The sequence below is a fragment of the Rhinolophus hipposideros genome, assembly GCF_964194185.1.
Source record: "Rhinolophus hipposideros genome assembly, chromosome: 3".
NCBI classification, from domain to species: domain Eukaryota; kingdom Metazoa; phylum Chordata; class Mammalia; order Chiroptera; family Rhinolophidae; genus Rhinolophus; species Rhinolophus hipposideros.
The window spans coordinates 15,098,946-15,119,054 of record NC_138049.1 but is presented as its reverse complement, the minus strand read 5'-3'; the positions used below and the strand labels follow the sequence as shown (position 1 = coordinate 15,119,054).

Here is a 20,109-nt window from a genome sequence, read left to right as displayed (position 1 = left end):
CTAGCTCTCAATTAAGAATTAAAACTTAAATTCCACTTTCTAATGAGAGTTTCAACTTTTTCCCAACTAGTAACATTAGAAAAAAAGTGGTATTTGGGGGGAAATAGTACACTAACATTGTCCATGGAAATATTTAAAATCCCATTGCCTTAATTAAAGAAACTCATTGTTCAAATGAAATTGATTATGCTTTTTAAATGGACGATAATGTACTTATACTAAAGCATCTTAAAAATTCAGTGTTTTAAAATAGAATAACATTTTTTTAGTAATATCCTAATACTCAAATTCTTTGAAGCTATTCTTAACATCTGATTATCAGCCAAGAAATAAAGCTTCTTAATTTTGTTTCATTAGAGAGGTAGGTGTTTGTAGTTTTTAGCTAAATGTTAATAAATTTCCAATAGTTTGGTATGGTACTAAAAGAACTCTGCCTGTGGTAATTAAATACTAGTATTGTACATGAAATAAACATGAGTAATTTTAAAAATATTCTAAATGGGGTTCAAAACACCAATAACATAATTCTTGCAGGGTATAAATCATTTCCTATAGCTTACTGTGTTATTAAAGAACTATATTCAGTAAAACAAATGAGTTCTTATTGGATTTCAGTTTTACCTCCCTCAAGTTCTACCATTTTTCTGGAAGTGTTTTGTCCCCATTGTACTTAAAGAATGGCTCAAATGCAGTGCCAGTAAAAAATATATATATATATATATATATATATATATATATATATATATACATATATATATATATATCCAGTCTTATTTTAATATAAGGCCGGGTCTTATATTAATTTTTGCTCCAAAAGACGCATTAGAGCTGATTGTCCAGCTAGGTCTTATTTTCGGGAAAACAGGGTACGTGGGCTGTTTCTTAGGAAACGAGATGTGAAACATAAGAATGTGTCTGAGAGGTAAATTGTGGACAACTTTCCCTTTAAAATTACTTTTAAGTTGGCCTTAGATGCAGAATTCCTTCAATCATGCAATCGACAGGTAAGGTGACAGAATGAGACTTTAAAAAGTCCCATTCATCCTTTCGACAATATAAATATTTCATAGACCGTGATTCTCTTCTAATCAATTTCCCTCTTTGTACAATAGGGTTGGGATGATTAAAGCCAGGTCAGTAACAGCTCAATAAATATTAGCACCTTATGATTATATTAAAAAGTTGTAAAGAAGGCTTAAGAATAAAATACAATTTATTAAAGGAATATTGTACACATAGATATAGGACATCTTTTCTGAAGTATTTCAACACCATAGCAATCCTAAATTGTTTAATTTCTTCATGTATAAAAGATGTGCTGAAAGACATGCCTCAACAGTTTTTCTTTTATTGGGTATGGCTTAGGTGACATCCCTCCATAGAAAAACAAACTGCACAGCATCAATACAGAGTACAAACATCTGAAGTTCATTCACAGTCATTTCTCTAAACTGCCCTTGAGAAATTTAAAATTTTGCTCAATTCTAAACATTCAACAAAATGCTTGAAGTTTTCAGAAAATAAAAATCAATTTCATTTTACTAGAAATAACTTTCCATTTGTTAATGTATTCTGTTACATCTCCAACTTAAATTAAGCTTTTTGATAAACGAACAATCTGTTTCAGGTTCAGTGTGAACATAATGTGTTCTAGAGTGTTTTCTAGAAAATGTGTAATCCTGGCAATGACTGGTGATGCAAATAATTTGCCTTTACAATCCTATGGATTAGAAGAGATGCTAAGCTAGATGCCTGTTTTCTGTAAAGATAAATTTGTGCAAAACTGCTTTGTACTCTGGGAATACATAGCCTAGCATTAGCTAATGGCACATAACATTTTATAGCATTAAATAATGGGAAGAACTCATTCCATTGGACGAAAGAACCTGCTGATACTTAAACATGTGACATTTTTATAAAAGCGACACCCAGAAATCAACTCCAGGTTCTGCTTTTCAATTTAAATGCATTTTTCTCTTCCCTCAACACATACTAATGTTGAAACCTAGTGACTGAAAATGAGCTGCTGTGTTCTAGACCATCAAGCAGTGTTGAGTAGGTACAAGAAAGGACTAATCCTCCTCTTTGCTCACTTTGCCCTCAAGCTGAGTTTCTGTTACAATTTTGACCTGCCAGGGTCTCTTCTTCCACCTTGACTTCTCATATCATTTTATGACCATGTTAGAGCTACTGTGTTTCCCCGAAAATAAGACCTATTAATTTTTGCTCCAAAAGATGCATTAGAGCTGATGGTCCAGCTAGGTCTTATTTTCGGGGAAAAATGGTATTTGTAATCCAGTCTGAGTTTTTTCTCCCAAAGGTCAGCCTAAGGAGGCAGCCACCTGCATCGCACGATGTCAGAGGCATTGGAAGAACACACATTCACCTCGCCTGACACATCACTGACCTGTTCGTCAGGTTTACAGTTTACATATTCCTGCCATAGGTAACATCTCATCAAAGTATAAACTCACTTGAGATGGATTCTCAGAAACAGGTTTGAAGGGGAGAAGGACAAGCAGAGCTTTGGAAGCTTAAAGTGAGGAATAGAAAGGCCACAGACCCAGGCGGTGCACGCGGTGATACAGGTTGCCAGAGGCAACGCGGGGCTTCCAAAAAGTACAGGGTTATTAGCACTGCCATTCTAAGGCCACCTCTTGAGAATCTGAATTTTCTGCCTTGGCTAGCTACATATTTCTATTTTCAGGGACAGCGTAGGTAAATCAGAATTACATTTGTAAAATCTTTAACCATATAGACTCTAAATTTCAAAATATTTCACGTATTTCCCAAGGAAAATTACAATAAATAAGAACAAAGTTTGGGGATTGTAGAATCTTCTGGATTTTCAGTAGTTTTCTTAGCCCAGTGAAAAACAAGTTAACAAACATCCTGAAACCAATATATGTATCATTTTAAATGGAACGGGTCCTTGCCCCACCCAGCTATTTAAGTGACACTTATTATAGGTACATCCCATTGATGAGGTAGTCAGATTCCTCAGATGTAATGGGACGAGCTTTCTTCAGTTTCTGTTTCACCAGGCGTAGTCGGCAAGCAACCATGAGCAGCAGCAACGCAGTGATGGCCAAACCCAGTGCCAGGGGCAGCACTGCACCTGTGCAAAGGGAAGGCGTGAAGCGGGTAGGTCAGTGGTTAATAACAACAGCAGCTGCAATCCGCCAGACGGTACGACTTTGCATGCTCTTTCATCTCACGCAGAGCTCTCTCGAGGAGATACTTGTGTTAGCACCATTTTTCAGATTAACCGAGGTGCACAGAGATTAAGTAATCAGTTTAAGAGCCGATAGCCTGTCAATGGCAGATCTAACTCTCAAACCCAAACTTCTTTAAAACCAAATTCTCTACCAGGTTCCTACAATTAATTACGGAGACCATCGGTAGGTCCACAGGTTGTAGCCAGCTCACCCTTATATCCACTGTCATGGGGACTCTAAACAGGCAACTGTAAAGATGCTGTGGCCACAGGAAATGTTTTCATTGTCCTAGATTTTGTTTATGGACTCACACATGATCATTCTCTTAAAATAAGCATAGAGTAACTCCTGACTTCTGGTTTTGATTAGAGCTTTAAGAAATTTATTTCCTTTTCTAAATCCATTGTTGGAAAGTAACTTCAAAATATGCTGGTGTAATTTTGGCTAAGGGTAGTTGAGGAGTAAAATCTTGAGTTCTCCTTTATCGAAATTTCCTGTGGGCTTGGTCCTGGACACCCGGGCGAGAAGCAGCCCTTAGAGGCTTCCCAGAGTCTGGAAGGGACAGTGGGTGTCCCAAGTCAGTCAGTCAGTCTTTTTATTTGATAAATTTGATACGCTTTTTGCAAATTTAAGGTGTACAGTGTGCTACTTTGATGCATTTATATATTGTAACGTGATTGCCATTGAAGCAATGTTTATCACATGATATCATTATAGTACAATGTTACTGTCTATATTCATTATACTGTGCATTCCATCTCTAAGGTGTATTTACTAAGTGAGAGAAATCAGACAGAGAAAGACCATTATTGTATGATATCACTTGTTTGTGGAATCTAAAGAACGTAAACCTGTAAAAAATAGATCGGCCTTTCTTATCGAGCTCAGCAGGCTCTATTTTTAGTCTGACCTACTCTACAGTCAGGCTGCTCTTACAGATGATACGGTGGAACCATTTTTAGCTGCAAGGGTCTTGCCAACTGGTGGAACTAGAGAAGCCAGAATCTCCATCGCATAAGCTGATTCTATAATATTTTCTTCCATTTATTCATTCCTTCTGTATTAACAGCCAGGTAGGTGCCTGACACTGAGCTAAGTGCTGGTAAGCAAAGATAAGAAGCTAATGCCAAAGAGTGCCAGCACTGTTCTCAGGCCTGTGTGGCTTCAAGCATTTCATTCTCACAACCACCATAAGCTGGTAGAATTATCCCCATTTTACAAGTGAGGGAACGAAGGCATCAAGAATTAAGTGACTGGGGAGCTGGGTGAAAAAGGAGAAGGGATTAAGTGACACAAACTGGCAGTTACAAAATAGTCTCTGGGATGTAACGTGCAGCATAGTAGAGAATATAGTCAACAACGTTGGAACAACTATGCATAGTGCCAGGTGGGGACTAGACTAGGCAGGAGGATCGCTGCATAAATCACATAAATGTCTAACCACTGTGCTGTACACCTGAAACTAATGTAAAATAATAATGAATGCCAACTGTAACTGAAAAAAAAATTGTTTTTAAACTGAACAAGAAAAAAAAGAATTAAGTGACGTAGTCTGTGCAGTAAGTGCTGGAGCCCAGATGCAGCCCAGACAAAGCAGCCCCAGACTGTTAGGGTCCAGCACTCCTGCAAAAGGTGAAGGAGGTGTTTTTTAAGTAACTTCAAGTCTGGGAAGATAGACATTTAAATGAAAAAATGCAATAAAGTGTTATAGTTACTATGATAGAATTCTACGTGAAGTATGGTGTGAGAGGAGCGGTGCAGGGATCAGGTTCACAGGACTTCTGCTTGAGTGATCTGATGTATGATGGAGCTTGTCTGGGAGGGCGCGGGAGGTAAGTTTATTTTTCGATGTTTTCAGATTGAGTTTCCTAGAGGTGATCCAGGTGGAATTCTCTATTAGGCTCATGGGTTATGTGGGCCTATACATGTGAGAGCTGTTAGCATCAAGATGGTTGCTGCAGCCACAAAAGTGGGTGCGATTGCCAGAGAGAAAGGGAGGCTAGAAACAAGAACCCAAGAGAAACCAGCATTTAAGAGGGCAGCCGGAAGAAGAGAACAGAGAAGAACAGAACACTACAGGTCAGGGAAATGGGAGGGCAACCAAGAGAGGGAGTCTTGGAAGCAGAAGGAAGAAATGATCTCAAGAGAAAAGTGCTCAGCTGAATGAAACGCTAAGGAGAGGTCCAGTGAAGTGAGCTGGGAGGCCACTGGACTTGGCAACCGGGAATCCATTCACAGGGAGACTAAAGGGTGAGGGACACCACTGTGCTTTTCACGTACTGGGAGGGATCTGAATGTGGCTGCAGCTGTTGGGAATGAGCCAGCAGAGAAACAGATGAAAAAAGAAGAGCTAATAAATGATGAGAAACATACCTGAGGAGATGAGGGGCTGCGTCAAGGTCAGGGAGAAAGACTGACCTCGGAAGAGGGGACACCTTTTGCTCTAGTATTGGAGGAAAGAAGAGAGGATGGGTGCAAACAGTCAAGGGCTACTTTTGAGGTAGCCAACACGAGGAAGCTCACTCCGGACAGCTTTGACGTTCTAGGCTGAAAACTGGTTCCATGTACAGCTCCCAGCTCTTCAAGACAAGAGGACCTGGCACTGAGTACATGCTAAAGGCATTGCAACTACTGGTGTATTTGTAGAATCCCAGGTAAAAGTCCTGAAGAAGATTCTCCAGAACAGTCTGGAAGTGTGGGCGTAGGAGGAGGGGATGTGGGAGTTGCGTTAGTGACTGTTCGGTACCAAACAAAGTTTAGAGTGAGGCTGGTATTCCCAGAGAGAACTGCGGAAGATAAAAATCTGTGAGAATTTGATTCTAGAGCTGGCTCATACATTGCACGCATACCAGCCCTTCGGGAGGAGTCGGGAATCACTGCTGAATGGCTCCATGCTGACGTTTGGGCCTTAGCTACGACAGACTCCTACTGGCCACCCTGAGGAAGGCAGGTTTGAAGGGCTAAGGGATGTCAGTCTTCCCTGCACTCTGTAAAAGCCACGTAGGTTGGCTATGTCACAAACGAAGTGGACAGAGAGACTGTGGTCAAGCCCTGCTTGTTCAGGGCAGGAAAATGATTACAGGCTGCCCTTCTAAATGCGCGTGACTTGTTTAAAGATGAGTTTAGGCTACAGGGTAACAATAAAACAGACATATAATCTAGGGGAATTTTCTATTGGACAAGTCAGATGTGAGGTTGCTGAACTGTCAAATCTGAGTCCTGTTTAACGCTTTGATGACAAGGAACACAAAATCTCCGCGCAGTACTTGCTAGAATACGGAAAATTATTCTCTACTTTCCAGGACTTAGTTGGCATAGTTTCTTCAGAGTTTTTAATTTTTGTAATTTGAGATTTACAGTTTTCTAGCCCCTTCTAAAACACATCATGATAGTTTTCTCAGAAACCAGTGAAGGGGATGAATTGGGTATTCTGTTCATATGACTGGGGTTGGCTCTTTTTATTTAAATATCTTGGCAGGGTAAGTCCAGCAGGCCAGCAGACTGGGTGGCATCTAAGTACTTGATAACTGGAACATTTTAACCATCTGTTGTTTAAAAATTATACTGTAATAGGGTGACCAAGTGGCTCAGTTGGTTAGAGCGAGTTCTGAATAACAAGGTTGCCAGTTCGATTCCCACATGGGCCAGCGAGCTGCGCCCTCCACAACTAGATTGAAGACAACAAGCTGCCACTGAGCTGCCAGAGGGGCGTCCGGATGACTCAGTTGATTAGAGCGTGAGCTCTTAACAACAAGGTTGCCGGTTCAATTCCCACTTGGGATGGTGGGCTGTGCCCCCTGCAACTAAGATTGAAAACGGCAACTGGACTTGCGCCCTCCACAACTAGAGTGAAGGACAATGACTTGGAGCTGATGGGCCCTGGAGAAACATACTGTTCCCCAATATTCCCAATTAAAAAAAAATTATACTGTAATATTATCCAGATATTACAAAGAATACTCTGAGGTAAAAAGAAAGTTTTCTCAACATTGATAGATCTAAAGATCTATAACTTAAGAATCATATTTTGTTCTCCTAAATTTTCTTATACTAATTAGTTTGTGGGATTTAGGTCTAAAACCTGCCTTTCTATAGGACTAGGTTGAAAGTGTTTTCTTTCTAGTTAAAAACAACCCAAATTATGGAATTATGGTATTCTTCTTCCACTTACTAAATATTCTCTCTACCCCTGACACTTGCCCTGTTCCTATTGCCCTCTGTCTTTGTCACTACAACACTTGGAAAGAGAACTGGGTATTTACGCTAAGACCTTTACTCTTGTGTCATAAAATAACTCAGTCATAATAGCCATAATTTATATGGCTCCTGTATGAGCCAAGCAGTGTGCTAAATGCTTTCTATTAACTGCCCCATTTATTCTCCCTGACAACTCTGTGAGGCAGGTATCGTTATTACCTCCATCTTACTAATGAGGAAATTGAGATCCAGAGAGATTAGATAACCTGCCCAGGGTCACAGAGTTCAGTGGCGAGCAAGGATCTGAGCTTTGGCCTCTGCTTCTAGAGCCCATGTTCTTAACCACTGTGCCATGGGTGCCTCTTCACACAGTGTTATACCTGGAAGGCACTTAGGGATTATCTCGTCTAATCAACTTTCATGCAAGAGGAAAACGAAGGCCAGCCACGGGAGCTGACTACTTCAAGAGCCCAAAGGTGGAGTGTGATACCGGAGATGCGAATATGGTTCTGCTGATCCCCAGGTCACTGTTCTTGCAGCCTCATCTGTTATTTTCAACTAGTGGGTGTGCGGTTCTGCAAATGTTTATACTCTGCAGTGAATTTCCCACGTTTATATTTACCTGTTTCTGGGGCAGGGTGTGCCCCTCCTCCATCGCTCTTTGACTCAAAAATATAATTTTCCTCTTTTCTGTTCTTCCCCGAGGAACCGCTATCTGCGGAAAATAAGTAGAGCATATATTGAAGGGACATCTGAAACTTTTGGAAACAGACATGAAAATGCAGCTGATTTATTTTTTTCAGGATGGACGTAAGGATTTACAGGATCTATTTCTCTAATAAACATAGACCTACGTTTGATACTAACACACTAGATAACTAATGTGACCACTTCAATAAAGCAGAGTGTGTGGCTAGTACAAAACCACTGGACAGAGAAAGGGGAACACACTACCAGAACTCCCACCCCCACCCGAGGAGGAGGGGAAGAACTCAGCTAGAGAAGTCAAGGGTACTCTTGGGACTTCATACAATGGAAAGCAGAAATAGTCCAGAAAGCTTTTTCTTCATTAAAGAAAGAGAGAGAGAAAGAGCATACATAAGGCACTCGCACATGCTATTTCACTTTCTCACCTTTCACGCCATGTTTTTCTGGTGAGACTCAGAGGCTCAGCACTTGCCCAGGTCCATTCAAGCAGCAAGTGGGCCAGGGACTGGATTCAGGGTCTAAGTGCGTGTTGGTGACAACCAGCTCTTCTGGTTTAGCGACATGTTGCTAACTGTTGAATCACTCTACTCTGTCGTAATAGACCGTTGAGAACAAATGTTCAGGAAGATCTAATCTTAGAATTTCTAACCCCAGGTTCTAAGGAACAATAGATGTGCCATTCTATCATTTCTTGCCTAGTAATTTATAGCATCTGTGTGCTTATTACATTGACAGTATAATAATGAGTTAGAGAGTTACCCTCATGCTGTGGTGTGATTTCAAGTGAGAGTTTTGGAAAATACAATGCTTAATTAAGGCCAAGCATTAAAAATGATCTGAGGACAGGAGGGATTTTATGGAGAAACAAACAAACAAAAAATTGAAAGCTCCTTTATTCATAGGAAACGTTTCATCAACAGAAATGTTCAGAACACCTGCAACTGAAATAAGACTATTTAAAGATAGCATATTACAAAATTCTTTGGTCATTTGTACTAAGAAATATACATGAATTTACTAAAGATCACCAATCAGCTGGATGATGGACAACTGTAAAGTTATTCCAGACCCTGCTGGAGCCAGAAGGCGATGACTGAAAATGACCATTGCAGTCCCTGCACGAGCTGCTCCCTGGCCTATCTGCTTCAGACATTCCAGCTGGCGTTGACGGCAAAGGTTCCTCACCGAGCTCATTCAGCGGATCAGGGCAGTGAGCTTGGCCCATGTTTGCTTCTCTCCGCCGAGGCCACAGCAGGCTCGCTACGTTCTGCCGAGCCTCGTTATGTCGCTCGAAAAGGAGCCGTGCACAGCGGCCCACATAGAACCAATGGTTTGGGCTTTCCTCTGCAAACTCTAAGCCCAAAGAGAGTGAGAGATAAGTAAGGCCTAAGCAATTTCTTGTAGGCTAGAGAATCAGATTTATCCTTCAAATTGATTTCTATTATATTATTGTCCACCTGATGGTAGTGGCAGATACTGCATTCCCTTCCAGAACAGTGAGGGGAAAGAAAGGAAGAAGAGCAGCCAGTGTGAGACTAAATGAAGACAGAGACATCATGGAACCAAAGGGGAAAGAGGCAAGCAGGTGACAGCTATGTGACTGTGGCTTGGCTGCCAGGTGTAGGGGCTGCTCATCCATGGAGGAAAGGGGGCGTGGCCTGGAGCTGTGAAGACCTGTGTCACAGCAGGACGGGGGCAGGGAATGTTGGATCTAAGTGACAGGGCTGGTGCAGCAGGAGGGCCATCGAGAACGTGGGCTCTGGTCCACATGGTGAGGTGATTTCAGCACCTTTGGATGTGTGTGAACCAGTATACATTCAAAATAATTTGGGGGCCAATTTAGGGTTGTCAATTTTTCTTACTTTGCCAAGTAAATACATGAAAAGAAATGGCCATTTACTAAGGCCATCACCTTCAATTCATTATAAAGTAAGAATATGTCTAAACCTCCAAATCATGAAGGATTTAATAAATTAAAGGACAGATCTTTAAATAGAATAAATTTAACCTTATTTAAAAAACTTACTACATTGTCCTCCTTTTTCCTTTTTTGCCACGAGTGGATGAAAGCTTTATGATAGATGGGTCCTGATCCCTCTTCAACTGGCTGTGGATACTGACGTCTCTAGGTTCTGTTATCCTTCTTTTGACTCAGACTGTCCAAGCTGCCTCGGTCAGGTCCCCAAGATTCTCCATATTGTCCTTTGTTCCCAACAAAGACTCTTCACTTGGGGCAACTGGGGTGCCTGGCTTAAGTATTTTTACACCCAATTCCATTTGCTCATGCAATCATTTAAAATCCTTATATTCTACTTCAATTCTTTCCACCCATTCTTCAGAGCATGTTTGAATGTCCATGCCCATCACAAAGCCACAGCCAACCTGTCCACTAGGTACAATGGGCATGGAGCCTAGGGGTCCACAGTATTTTTAGGGGCCCACAAAAATATTTTTACTTAATGTCTTTTAAAATCATAAGAAAACAATGAATATAACAATAACGAATGTATAATAGTGAGTCTAGCCCTGAATTACATTCATTTCTATACCAGCACCGTCAGAAAATATAATATTTAATTTTTTTAATGGAGGAAGGGGCCCATGCAAGTCATAATGCAGCCCTACAAATAGCCAACCCTGGTGACTCCAGGGCTTCTAAGGCCCTCACAGAAAATGCACACCAGCAGGTCTTAGGGGAGCTCAGCTGCTTCCTGTCTCTGGAGCTAAGAAAGAAGGTCTTTGAGCATACAGGGAGGCTTGCTGCATAAGCCATCATCCAGCTGGGGCTGGTATTAGACTGCTACATTCAATCCTGTTTTCACCACTTACTAGCTGTGCGACCTTGTCTTAGGTCTTAACCTCTGTGCCTCACTCAGTGTCTTCATCTATAAAATGTCAGAACAAAACGAGACCATTATATAATTCACTTTTGCAAATACTTCCTTTCGGTAATGATCCTTTTAAAAGAGTTAATGTCTTAGAAATTATTTTTTCTCCTCTTCTGAATGACCTATTGTGCTATATTTACCTTGCATAGCTACCCATTGACAGAGGGAGTTGCAAGGTGGTCGGAAGGCATTTTAATTTCATGAAAATAATACACACCACTGCACGCTAAGCAAACACAGCCCACAGCGCCCTGTGCAGTCCCCACCAATCGGCCTCAGTGGGCAGCGTGTGCGTTCACTTGAGTATCCCGATATTTGTACATACCCTGAATTGTAACCTTAGTGACATGCTTCGGATAAATTCCCAAAGTAGGATAACTGGGTCGAGGCACACACAGTTTTCAGGTTTTAGAAACTGCCCTCTGGAACTTTGCATTGGTCTTAATCCCACCAAAAGCACATGAGACTTGCTTCTCTGTACTCTTATAGGCTTAATTATTAACCTTTTCCCCTTTGCCAACGTGATAGATGAAAAACTGCCTCTCGTTACTTTCTGTACTACAGTCTTAATACTAATCTTAGTATCTCTTTAGTATATCTTCAATGAGTGAAGGTTTTTTTATCCTCACAAGATGTCTGTAGGGGAAGGAAAGCAGCAGAAAATTTAACTTGTCCATATTCATTGTACTAGCTGATGACCCTTATTAAAATGCAGGCATAGGTCACAAACAATAATGTATGTTTAAATCTATTTATGCTACGCATGAAATTGGAAGCTGAGGATTCTAGTCTGGTGGTCTTCGGGATCATAGAGGGGAAAGGAGGAGAGAGCTGTGGTCTAAACGGAAACCACGTGTTGGGAGGGCCCTTTCTAACATTCTCAAAGTTCTGTTTTTCTCTTCCTACTTTCTCTACCCCGGATTTTAAAAAATTGTGTTTTTGATGTATATTTAATAACACATAAAAATGCTCATAGTGAGCATTCTCCTCTAAGTGAGAAAAATGAACATTTTGTAAAAATAATATTACCCTAATTTAGTTAAAAGTGAACAAATGTGTGTGTGTGTATATATATAAATAAAAGTAACCAGATGAAACAAAATATTAATGGGGAGTTTTGCTAGATGATTTCAGTTTTCTTCTTCATATTTTTCTGCATTGTCCAAATTTTCTACAGTAACTACGTATCACTTCCATAATTAGGAAAAAACAATATATAATACATGTAATAACTGGACCTCTAATCTCTCTGCATCTGCAAAACTCCAGTCTTTATATTTTCATAGCCCAAGTCAAAGGCTCATTACCAAAAAGAACAAAAAGAGAGATTGCAAATACATTTCGAACCGGGTGCCAGTTCCCATCAGCTGGTGGTGACAGCCTGCAGCATTGCTTTCAAAGGGATTCTGAGGCGGAGCCTGACTGCCCAGGAGCCAGTGCTGGGGTCACCGAGCAGCAGTATCTAGCATGGGTTAGAGTTGAGGGAGCACTGCGGGAACATCAGGCAGACTGAGCACTCCTCAGACAGAGTCTCAGTGCCGGATGAGGAAACTGAGGTCCAGAGATACGAAGCAACTTGCTCCACGCTCTAAAGGCAGAGCCAAGACTAGAACCTAATTAAGGAGACCTGGCCTTTGGTCTCCACTGAAGGCAGTGAATTCTGCCCTCAGTGAATTCACTCATAATTACGAGGGCCTCTCTACCCAGGATGTTGCGAGAGCTCCCCCATTCTGGCCTCTGAGAACTCAGTTCTCTTTGTCAGTTCTTCATTCCTTCCACCCAAAACACCTGGTCTCCCCTGAGTCCTGTTTCTTAGGCGGCTGTCTTTCTTCCATACAGCCTTCCTTCCATACAGAGAAAATGAGTAAAACAAGTCCCAAGGCAGGGCTGCAGTGACTGATTTGCCCGTTAGGTGGCAGCATCAACCAGGAATTGACCAGAAGCTGGCGTTCTGAAGGGCAGTAACCTAAACTGTCAAAAAGATAGGCTCTGTATGGAATATTTTGCAAACATATTTGTATGGAAGCACTTAAAACCTACAAGGCAGATAAACAAAAGATTGGAAGAAATATACCAAAACCTTAAAAGTTGTTTTCAATGAAGTGGTATTTAGAATCATTTCCTTTCTGTTTGCTGCTTTGTATCTTCTGCAATGAACAAAAACTTTTCATCAAGAAGTTATTATAATAGTGACAGATTATTTCAGTTTAATGTATGCAGAGTTTGAGTGCTGAAAAGACATTCACAAAAGCATACAGAACTGTGATAATCTATATTTCTGACTCATGTCATATAATCACGCAAATATAAAGGTGTAAAAAAGAAATCTTAAATGATACAATTCTGTAATGCTTCAGTGGTATGAATGTATTTAAAAATCTTACAGCCTTATTAAAAAATTAAAAATTACAGATTCGTTTAAATTGGAGGCATGACACTGAATTACTAGCACATGCAACCATTTCCACATGACACAATATTTTCTTTCTATTCACCTGCTTAGTGTGAAGAGAGCTCACATGAAAATGTAGGGGTTATGCTGCTTCATCTCAAAATAGCCTAAAATCTAACACTTAGGGTATTTTCACTAGCCTCTTTAACATATGTATTAAAACGTTCTAACTAACTTATTTACAAACGAACATGTTGATACCTCTGGAGAGTGTATCTATGGGTGAATATATGATTGTATTTAGTAGGTGTTTCCTACTATAAACATTCAGTGCAAATGTCAGGCGCTTTTTTTTTTTTGCTTTTTGGACAAATTCTTCATTTTAACTCTCTTCTTTCTTTTAAGGTATTTCCTTCACACTCTTCAAATATAACCTTCATTTTGAGCCCAGTGTCATAATAGAAAATGAGGCTCTTCGTGGAGAACCTGTTTCAAGTCCTTACCTGGCATCACAGGATCAATTTGACTCTTTGGTCCCCCAATGGTGGAATGATTCCTCTTCTCTGTGTCTGATAATGTAGAAGGCCAGTTTGGGGCAGTGGCTTTCTGGGACTTTTCAAACAGGACGCTCCCTGGGGCATCTGGGCTGAGTCCTGTGGTAGCCTGGGCCGGTGCCACGTGAGTCACCATTTTCCTGTCAAGGCTCACTGAAGCATGAAAGAGCTACTGTTACTCGTCAGGTTCCTTTCCTGAACTTTAACTAAAACCACTAAATTTGTAGTAGATTTAAAGTTGTGGATATTTGGGCATAACAACCTATCTATCTAAAACTTGTCAGAGACCCATAAAAAAACTTCTCTCTCTTGTTTTCCAACAGGTAATCTTCTCTCTTCTTCCAATAATTAACTTTCTAAATGTCGCACACAAATTGACAAAGACAAAACTTAAAGCTAAGGTTGTGAGATTCTTTATCTACTTCTTTCAAACGATACTTCACTAAACTTTCTGCAGCTTTTCTTTCCTGTGGGACATGTTTATCTATATGACATCACAAGACTGCTTGACAGATCTGACTGGGCCACACCTTACTGTGTCATAAACTTTCTAAACAAATTGTCAAAAGGAAACGTTAACTCACTTCATTTTTTAAAAAAGCACATGCTATTGAGCATTTTTTAGGATGAGAAAGAAGTTTTGGAAAATTGAAAACAATTTCTTAAAAATGTAAGCAATATAGAATATTTGACCTTTGTAACTAGCATAACAAATGCTCTTTCAGTTAAGGCATAGCTTGTTCACATAAAGTTGTACTGAACACCGGGCAGAAAAAGAGCAATAGTGAGTTAGCACTTTTTTATAAGAATACTGACATCCCTTCTACCGCAAAGGGCCATGCAGCCGACTCACAGTTTTGACAGAAGGCTTCATCAGACCCATCCGGACACTGCTCCACTCCATTGCAAGCCAGGGTGATGTCAATGCAACAGCCATCGTCACAGAAGAAGTGGTTGCGTGAGCAGACTTTCAAGCATTCTGTTTATAAACAAGACTCAAGTCACAGGGGTGCAGGAAAGTTAAGACTTCCACAGTGTCAAGATTAACACAGGCTAAATGTGTGATGAAATGCATGTGGGCAAAGAGATGCAAATAATGAGGAAACACCTAACAGACTGAGCTGGAGCAATAGGTTCTGGAAAAGTTAAGGGGTCTTTTCTTGGTTTCCCCTGCCCCAACTTAATTCTCAGGAATCACTATGGGCTCTTCATCTGAGGGCCGTTCTCGGAGCCGATGCTGCCAAAGAGAAGCCCTGTGGCCTTATCCATCCACCCCTGGGTTTCCTCCCTCAGGTGTCTCACTCTGCACCAGTTCCTTCATCCCATCATCTTCTCCGTAGGCCACCTAATGGTTATTTATACCTCCTGCATGGCACTTGGGTGGTTGACGGTGTTTTCTTAGAGACACCATTTTATACACACTATGTCCTCTGCTTTCGTTTTCTAAGTAATGTTTTTTACTGAGATTATCTTTCTACTATTGAACCCTATGTGTTGACTCCCATACATCCTTGGTGCTGTAAATAATACACAGCATCTTTAGATACTAGCTGGTTGAATTCATTTCTTCAAATAATGAAATTGTCTCTCTTTTGGAGCTCTTGGTAGTTTTTAATCCACATTTTATGAATATAGGAGACAAAGGCGTTTTCTTGAAAGTCACCCCCCACCCCAATTAAGCCAACTTTATTAGACTCAGCTACATACCATGTTTCCTCGAAAATAAGCCCCAGTTAAGATCAGCCAGATGAATGCATTCAGTACGTTATGACAATGTTCCAGAAGAAGATGACATGACTGTATTTGAATAAATGTAGATTGTTGTACATGAAAAATAAGATATCCCCTGAAAATAAGCCCTAATGCATCTTTTTGAGCAAAAATTAATATAAGACCCGATCTTATTTTCGGGGAAACACAATAACAACTAAGTGACTTTTGGACTCTGGTAATGCAGATTAAATGTATCGGGCTAGAAGTAGGTCGTAAGAAGCTCCATAATTTTCCAGGGACAGGATGGATTAGACAATTCTCGCAGGACCTGGACGAGTGGTAAATGATGACAGTCCCTTGAGACAAATGGCTGAGCACAGCATACATGCTCAAGCGAAATCCTGGCTACATATTCCATTGGGAAGCAGTTACATTAAAAGGCTGGGAAAGGTGTCCATCTGAGCTCAAGGCAATTCAGAGAGGAAGAAAATACCGAACAGAAATGGTAGTTACATTGCGTGAGAAAGAAGAAGAAGCAAAGAGCCTGCATTGATGACTCAGAAGTTGGGCCTAGAAAGGAGAATTAAGTTTCAGGCTCAGGAAAAGAGGAGGAAAAGTGAAGGAGACTCTGAACACTCAGAGAGATGCAGCTACTGCTCACATTCCTTAAATTCATGGTGTGGAAATCATGAATACCGCAAGGTTTCACGTATTCCTTGCTAGTTGTGGAGACAGATCCATATTTATAACTCGCCCATTAATTCCTGGATTAGTGGTCTCCAAACTTTTTGGCCATGCATCCTGATCAGTAATGTCGTGGTGGACACACCTCTCCAATCTATACGTAACAGGCATGCACTGCTGTGGTAACATATTGCACATGTTATAAAATATACTGAGAACTTAAGATCAAAAGTTCATCAAATGTAAGTCCTGGTTTCTTTTTCATTCTCAAAATGTCTTGACTGTTTGTGGGGGATACTATTTGGGGACCCCGGATGTAGGTCAGACAGAAGTGTTTGTTGGCTTGACTATATTATTTTTCCCCAAACTTGAAATCATGCAGCCTCTGTATCCAAAATTGTACCAAGTTATTGTCACATAAGCAGGGGTACGTGCTTGTCTGTTTACCCCAGAAAGTGCCATCCTCGGTGACTACTGCAGCTGGTCATTAGCTACAAGGTCAGTATTTACACTGCAGGGGAGACAAACACCTCTTGACCCCCACCTCTGGTTTTCAGTGTCTCCCTGTGGCGCTTCATTAACTTGAATTCACAGTGTGTTACTCCAGTCTAACCACCGAGTGCCTCCAGAGAGCAGCCATTAGTACCACAGCCATTCTTTTTTATTTTCTAGGTATTAGACCTATACCCAAGTGGCCTTTCAGTGATCAAAAGTGATTCACATAACTGTCTGCCACTTCAAGTACATTCTATTATCATCTTGGAGAGAGGCCAGAGATGTACAACTTTACCTTTGGAGCCCTGGAAAATTGGCCTGAGTAAAAGCCAGGACAAATAAGGGACTGCTGAGGTGTCTCCATCTGCTTCTATCAGTGCAGGCCCTTTCTCCCTCCCAGGCAGCTCGGCTGTGCAAAAGCAATGCCCTAATTTCTGTAGGGGATGACAAGGTATCTCTGTCTTCTTCCCACGAGCACGTTTCTTCCAGCATCAGCACTTGACTTGGTCCCTGTCCAAGTGCCTGCCCTCGATCCCAGGAGAACAGCCCTGGGGGTCACTGGTCCCCTGCTGGGGAGTGACCGGGGGGAGCCAGGGCCACATTTCCAATGGCTTGGTGCATGCCCAGCACATGAAGGCACTCAGCGATGCTTTGAGTAACTGCCTGGCCTCCCGGGCAGCTGCAGAAATCAACAGGCCTGCTCGACTGGGGCTGGGCTGTCGGCTCCACTCCCTCACCGGCACAGCCTCGCGGTGCCGCAGTGGCTGGGAGTTTGGTGTCCAGCCTGTCCCTGTGCGGTCACCCCGCTTTCCTCGCAGGACGCGTAAGCCTTGGCTGGACAGAGAGTGAGCCACCCGAATTCTGAATGCCGCTCATGCTCTGATTCCCCGTGGAAGGCAAAGGCTCTAGGGTGCCGAGTCCTTGGGATTCTAAAATGTCCTTCCTTCATTTCTAAGGATGCTTACTGAGCTGTATCTTTGATCTTTGACAAGATCAGCAACACTAGTAGGAAATCAGTCATATTCCACTCTTTTTATCCTGATTTTTCCAACTGCTGGCTAATCACCATCCAAACACTGAGTCATCAAGGATGTCAGAGACATGCTGCGAGTTTACTAGAGCCGTGGCTAGTGACGGTGAAGGCCCACTACGGGCCCAGAGCAGGTGGAGAGGTGGAGGGAGCGCCCCCCTCCACGCCCAGAGCCCAGCACAGCTTCTGTGACTGCAGACACGGAGGACGTATCGCCGACTGGACGACAAGACCTGAATTCACACACACAATATCTCAGTACTCCCCCAGAGGTTACCTGTGGGGGCTTTCCCTCGGCCATACCCCTCTCCCTATACATTTAGGGCTGCCAGATTCCAAATAATGTTGTTTTTTTTTAAGTTGATGGGCTAATCTCAGAAATGTAGATGTTTGGGAAAGTAAGACACACAGATAAATGAGATAAATGCATTTCCACTGTGCAACAGAAGGTGAGCTCCGTCCCAGACATGTAAACTCTGTTCTTAATGGACCTGTGCCTCTACGTAGTGTCCATGATAAATGTTAAATAGTCCTTTTACACTGACACATGCACTTCATATATTTTAATTTGTCTTAAATGTACACTCCTTGTCGCACTCTTTGAACATACCTGACAGACCACCCACCGTTAAACCAGATCCTCTCCTGGAAAAGCCCGACGATGGTCTTGTATGGAATCAAGTCAAGAAGAGACAAGCATCTCTAGAGCCAGAGCTCACACAATCTATTCTTATTCTCCTCCCCTGGAGGGCTTCCCACCTCGGTTGCTTAGCCCCAAGTATCACAGAGCCTATTCTTTTCAGATGGTTAGTAAAGACTCTCTCGTTCCACAACCACCAAAATTCAATGGAAGAGCCCATGGACTCCATGGTTAGAGTATAAAATGCCAACCCAGCACCATACTGCCGTCAACAGTCTGGTTTCTGGTGGGCATTGTGAACACGCGGAAAGAACTGTCTTCTCACCTCCCGTGGAGAAGGCCATGGGGAGCACTGTCACCGAGACGAAGTCGGAGCTTCTCTGCCCGGCGGTGTCTGTCACAGTGAGCTGGAAGGTGTACGTTCCTTCCTGTAAGTGGGACAGCTTCAGGGTTCCTGCTTGAGGCACCTGACACCCAAACAGAAAACATCATGTTATTAGGAGCGTGAGGCACGGAGACCAGCATTGCCCTGAACTGGGAAGCAGGGTCATCTCAGGAGCACTCCCACGACCCACCTCTCCACGCCTGCTCCTAGACTGCAGAATTCTCAATCGTGCACTGTCTCAGCAGGTTGGCCCTACTTGGAATTCGCTACTTCCACCTCATCTGTGATGATAACACGCTAGACTGACATCACTTCCTTTGTCCTCGGCGGCTGAGGTCCCCAGCCTGCACCTCTTCCCAGCTCCACACCCAATATCTAGTCCTTGCTTCTCAGCTGGTGACCTCATCTATTTCATAATTCGGGCTCCACCATTCGCCCCATTCTGGGAATGCACCTGTCCCCTCCTGCCCCCTGTCATTCCATGCGCTGTCCCGCTGGCACTCAGGCCAACCCCTCCACCTGGTCCTCCACCTCTTTCCCTCTTTCCCTAAGAACACCGACCCATCAATTCACTTCTCTTCCAAAAGGCTCTGCTAGTAATATTACTAGGCTCCAGTTTCTTTTGACCTAAAAAACAAACCAACAACAAATAAAAAAACTGCCTAGGTCCTCTCTAGCCACAGCCTCATTTCCTTGACATTTTAACTCGACATCTTCTAAGGGCTGTCTGTCCATGTTGCACTGTGCTGTTTCCATCTGCTCCTTTTCCATTTATTCTTTATCCCACCCATCTGGCTCCTTCCTCCACCATTCCCCAGAAACTGCTGGTAAAACTCACTCACTGACCTAGCAAACATCACCCTCCCTCGGCCCACCAACCAGAGAGCGCTCCGTGAGTTCCTCGGGGCCGCCAGCTTCTGCCAGATCTGGATTCCTGGCTTTTCGGCAATAGCCTGGCCCTTATATGAGGCTCTAACTGGTCAAGAAAAGGCCCCTATGCTATGGACAGAAGATCGAGAACATGCCTTCCAGCAGCTCAAGAGCTCACTTGGACAGGCCCCAGCCCTCGGGTTACCTGATGCTGAGAGGCCATTCCATTTATTCGTCCATGAAAGAGACAAAATAGCCTTAGGACTGCTGGCCCAAACAGTTGGACCATGGCTCCGTCCCATCGCCTACCTCTCAAAGAAACTAGACCCTGTAGC

General features: G+C 42.3%; 1 protein-coding gene across 1 annotated transcript in view; it reads right to left on the bottom strand.

Moving 5' to 3' along the window:
* Positions 1-1,190: 1,190 nt before the first annotated feature.
* LRP11 (LDL receptor related protein 11) overlaps positions 1,191-20,109 on the bottom strand; it is a 35,066-nt gene continuing 16,147 nt past the window's right edge. Inside the window, exons 3-7 of the mRNA XM_081031592.1 lie at positions 18,845-18,986; positions 14,811-14,936; positions 13,907-14,110; positions 8,038-8,130; positions 1,191-3,118 (exon numbers count right to left, since the gene is read on the bottom strand). Of these exons, the coding sequence (XP_080887718.1) occupies positions 2,964-3,118; positions 8,038-8,130; positions 13,907-14,110; positions 14,811-14,936; positions 18,845-18,986 (720 nt within the window). The 3' untranslated portion in view covers positions 1,191-2,963. The remainder of the gene's footprint in view (positions 3,119-8,037; positions 8,131-13,906; positions 14,111-14,810; positions 14,937-18,844; positions 18,987-20,109) is intronic.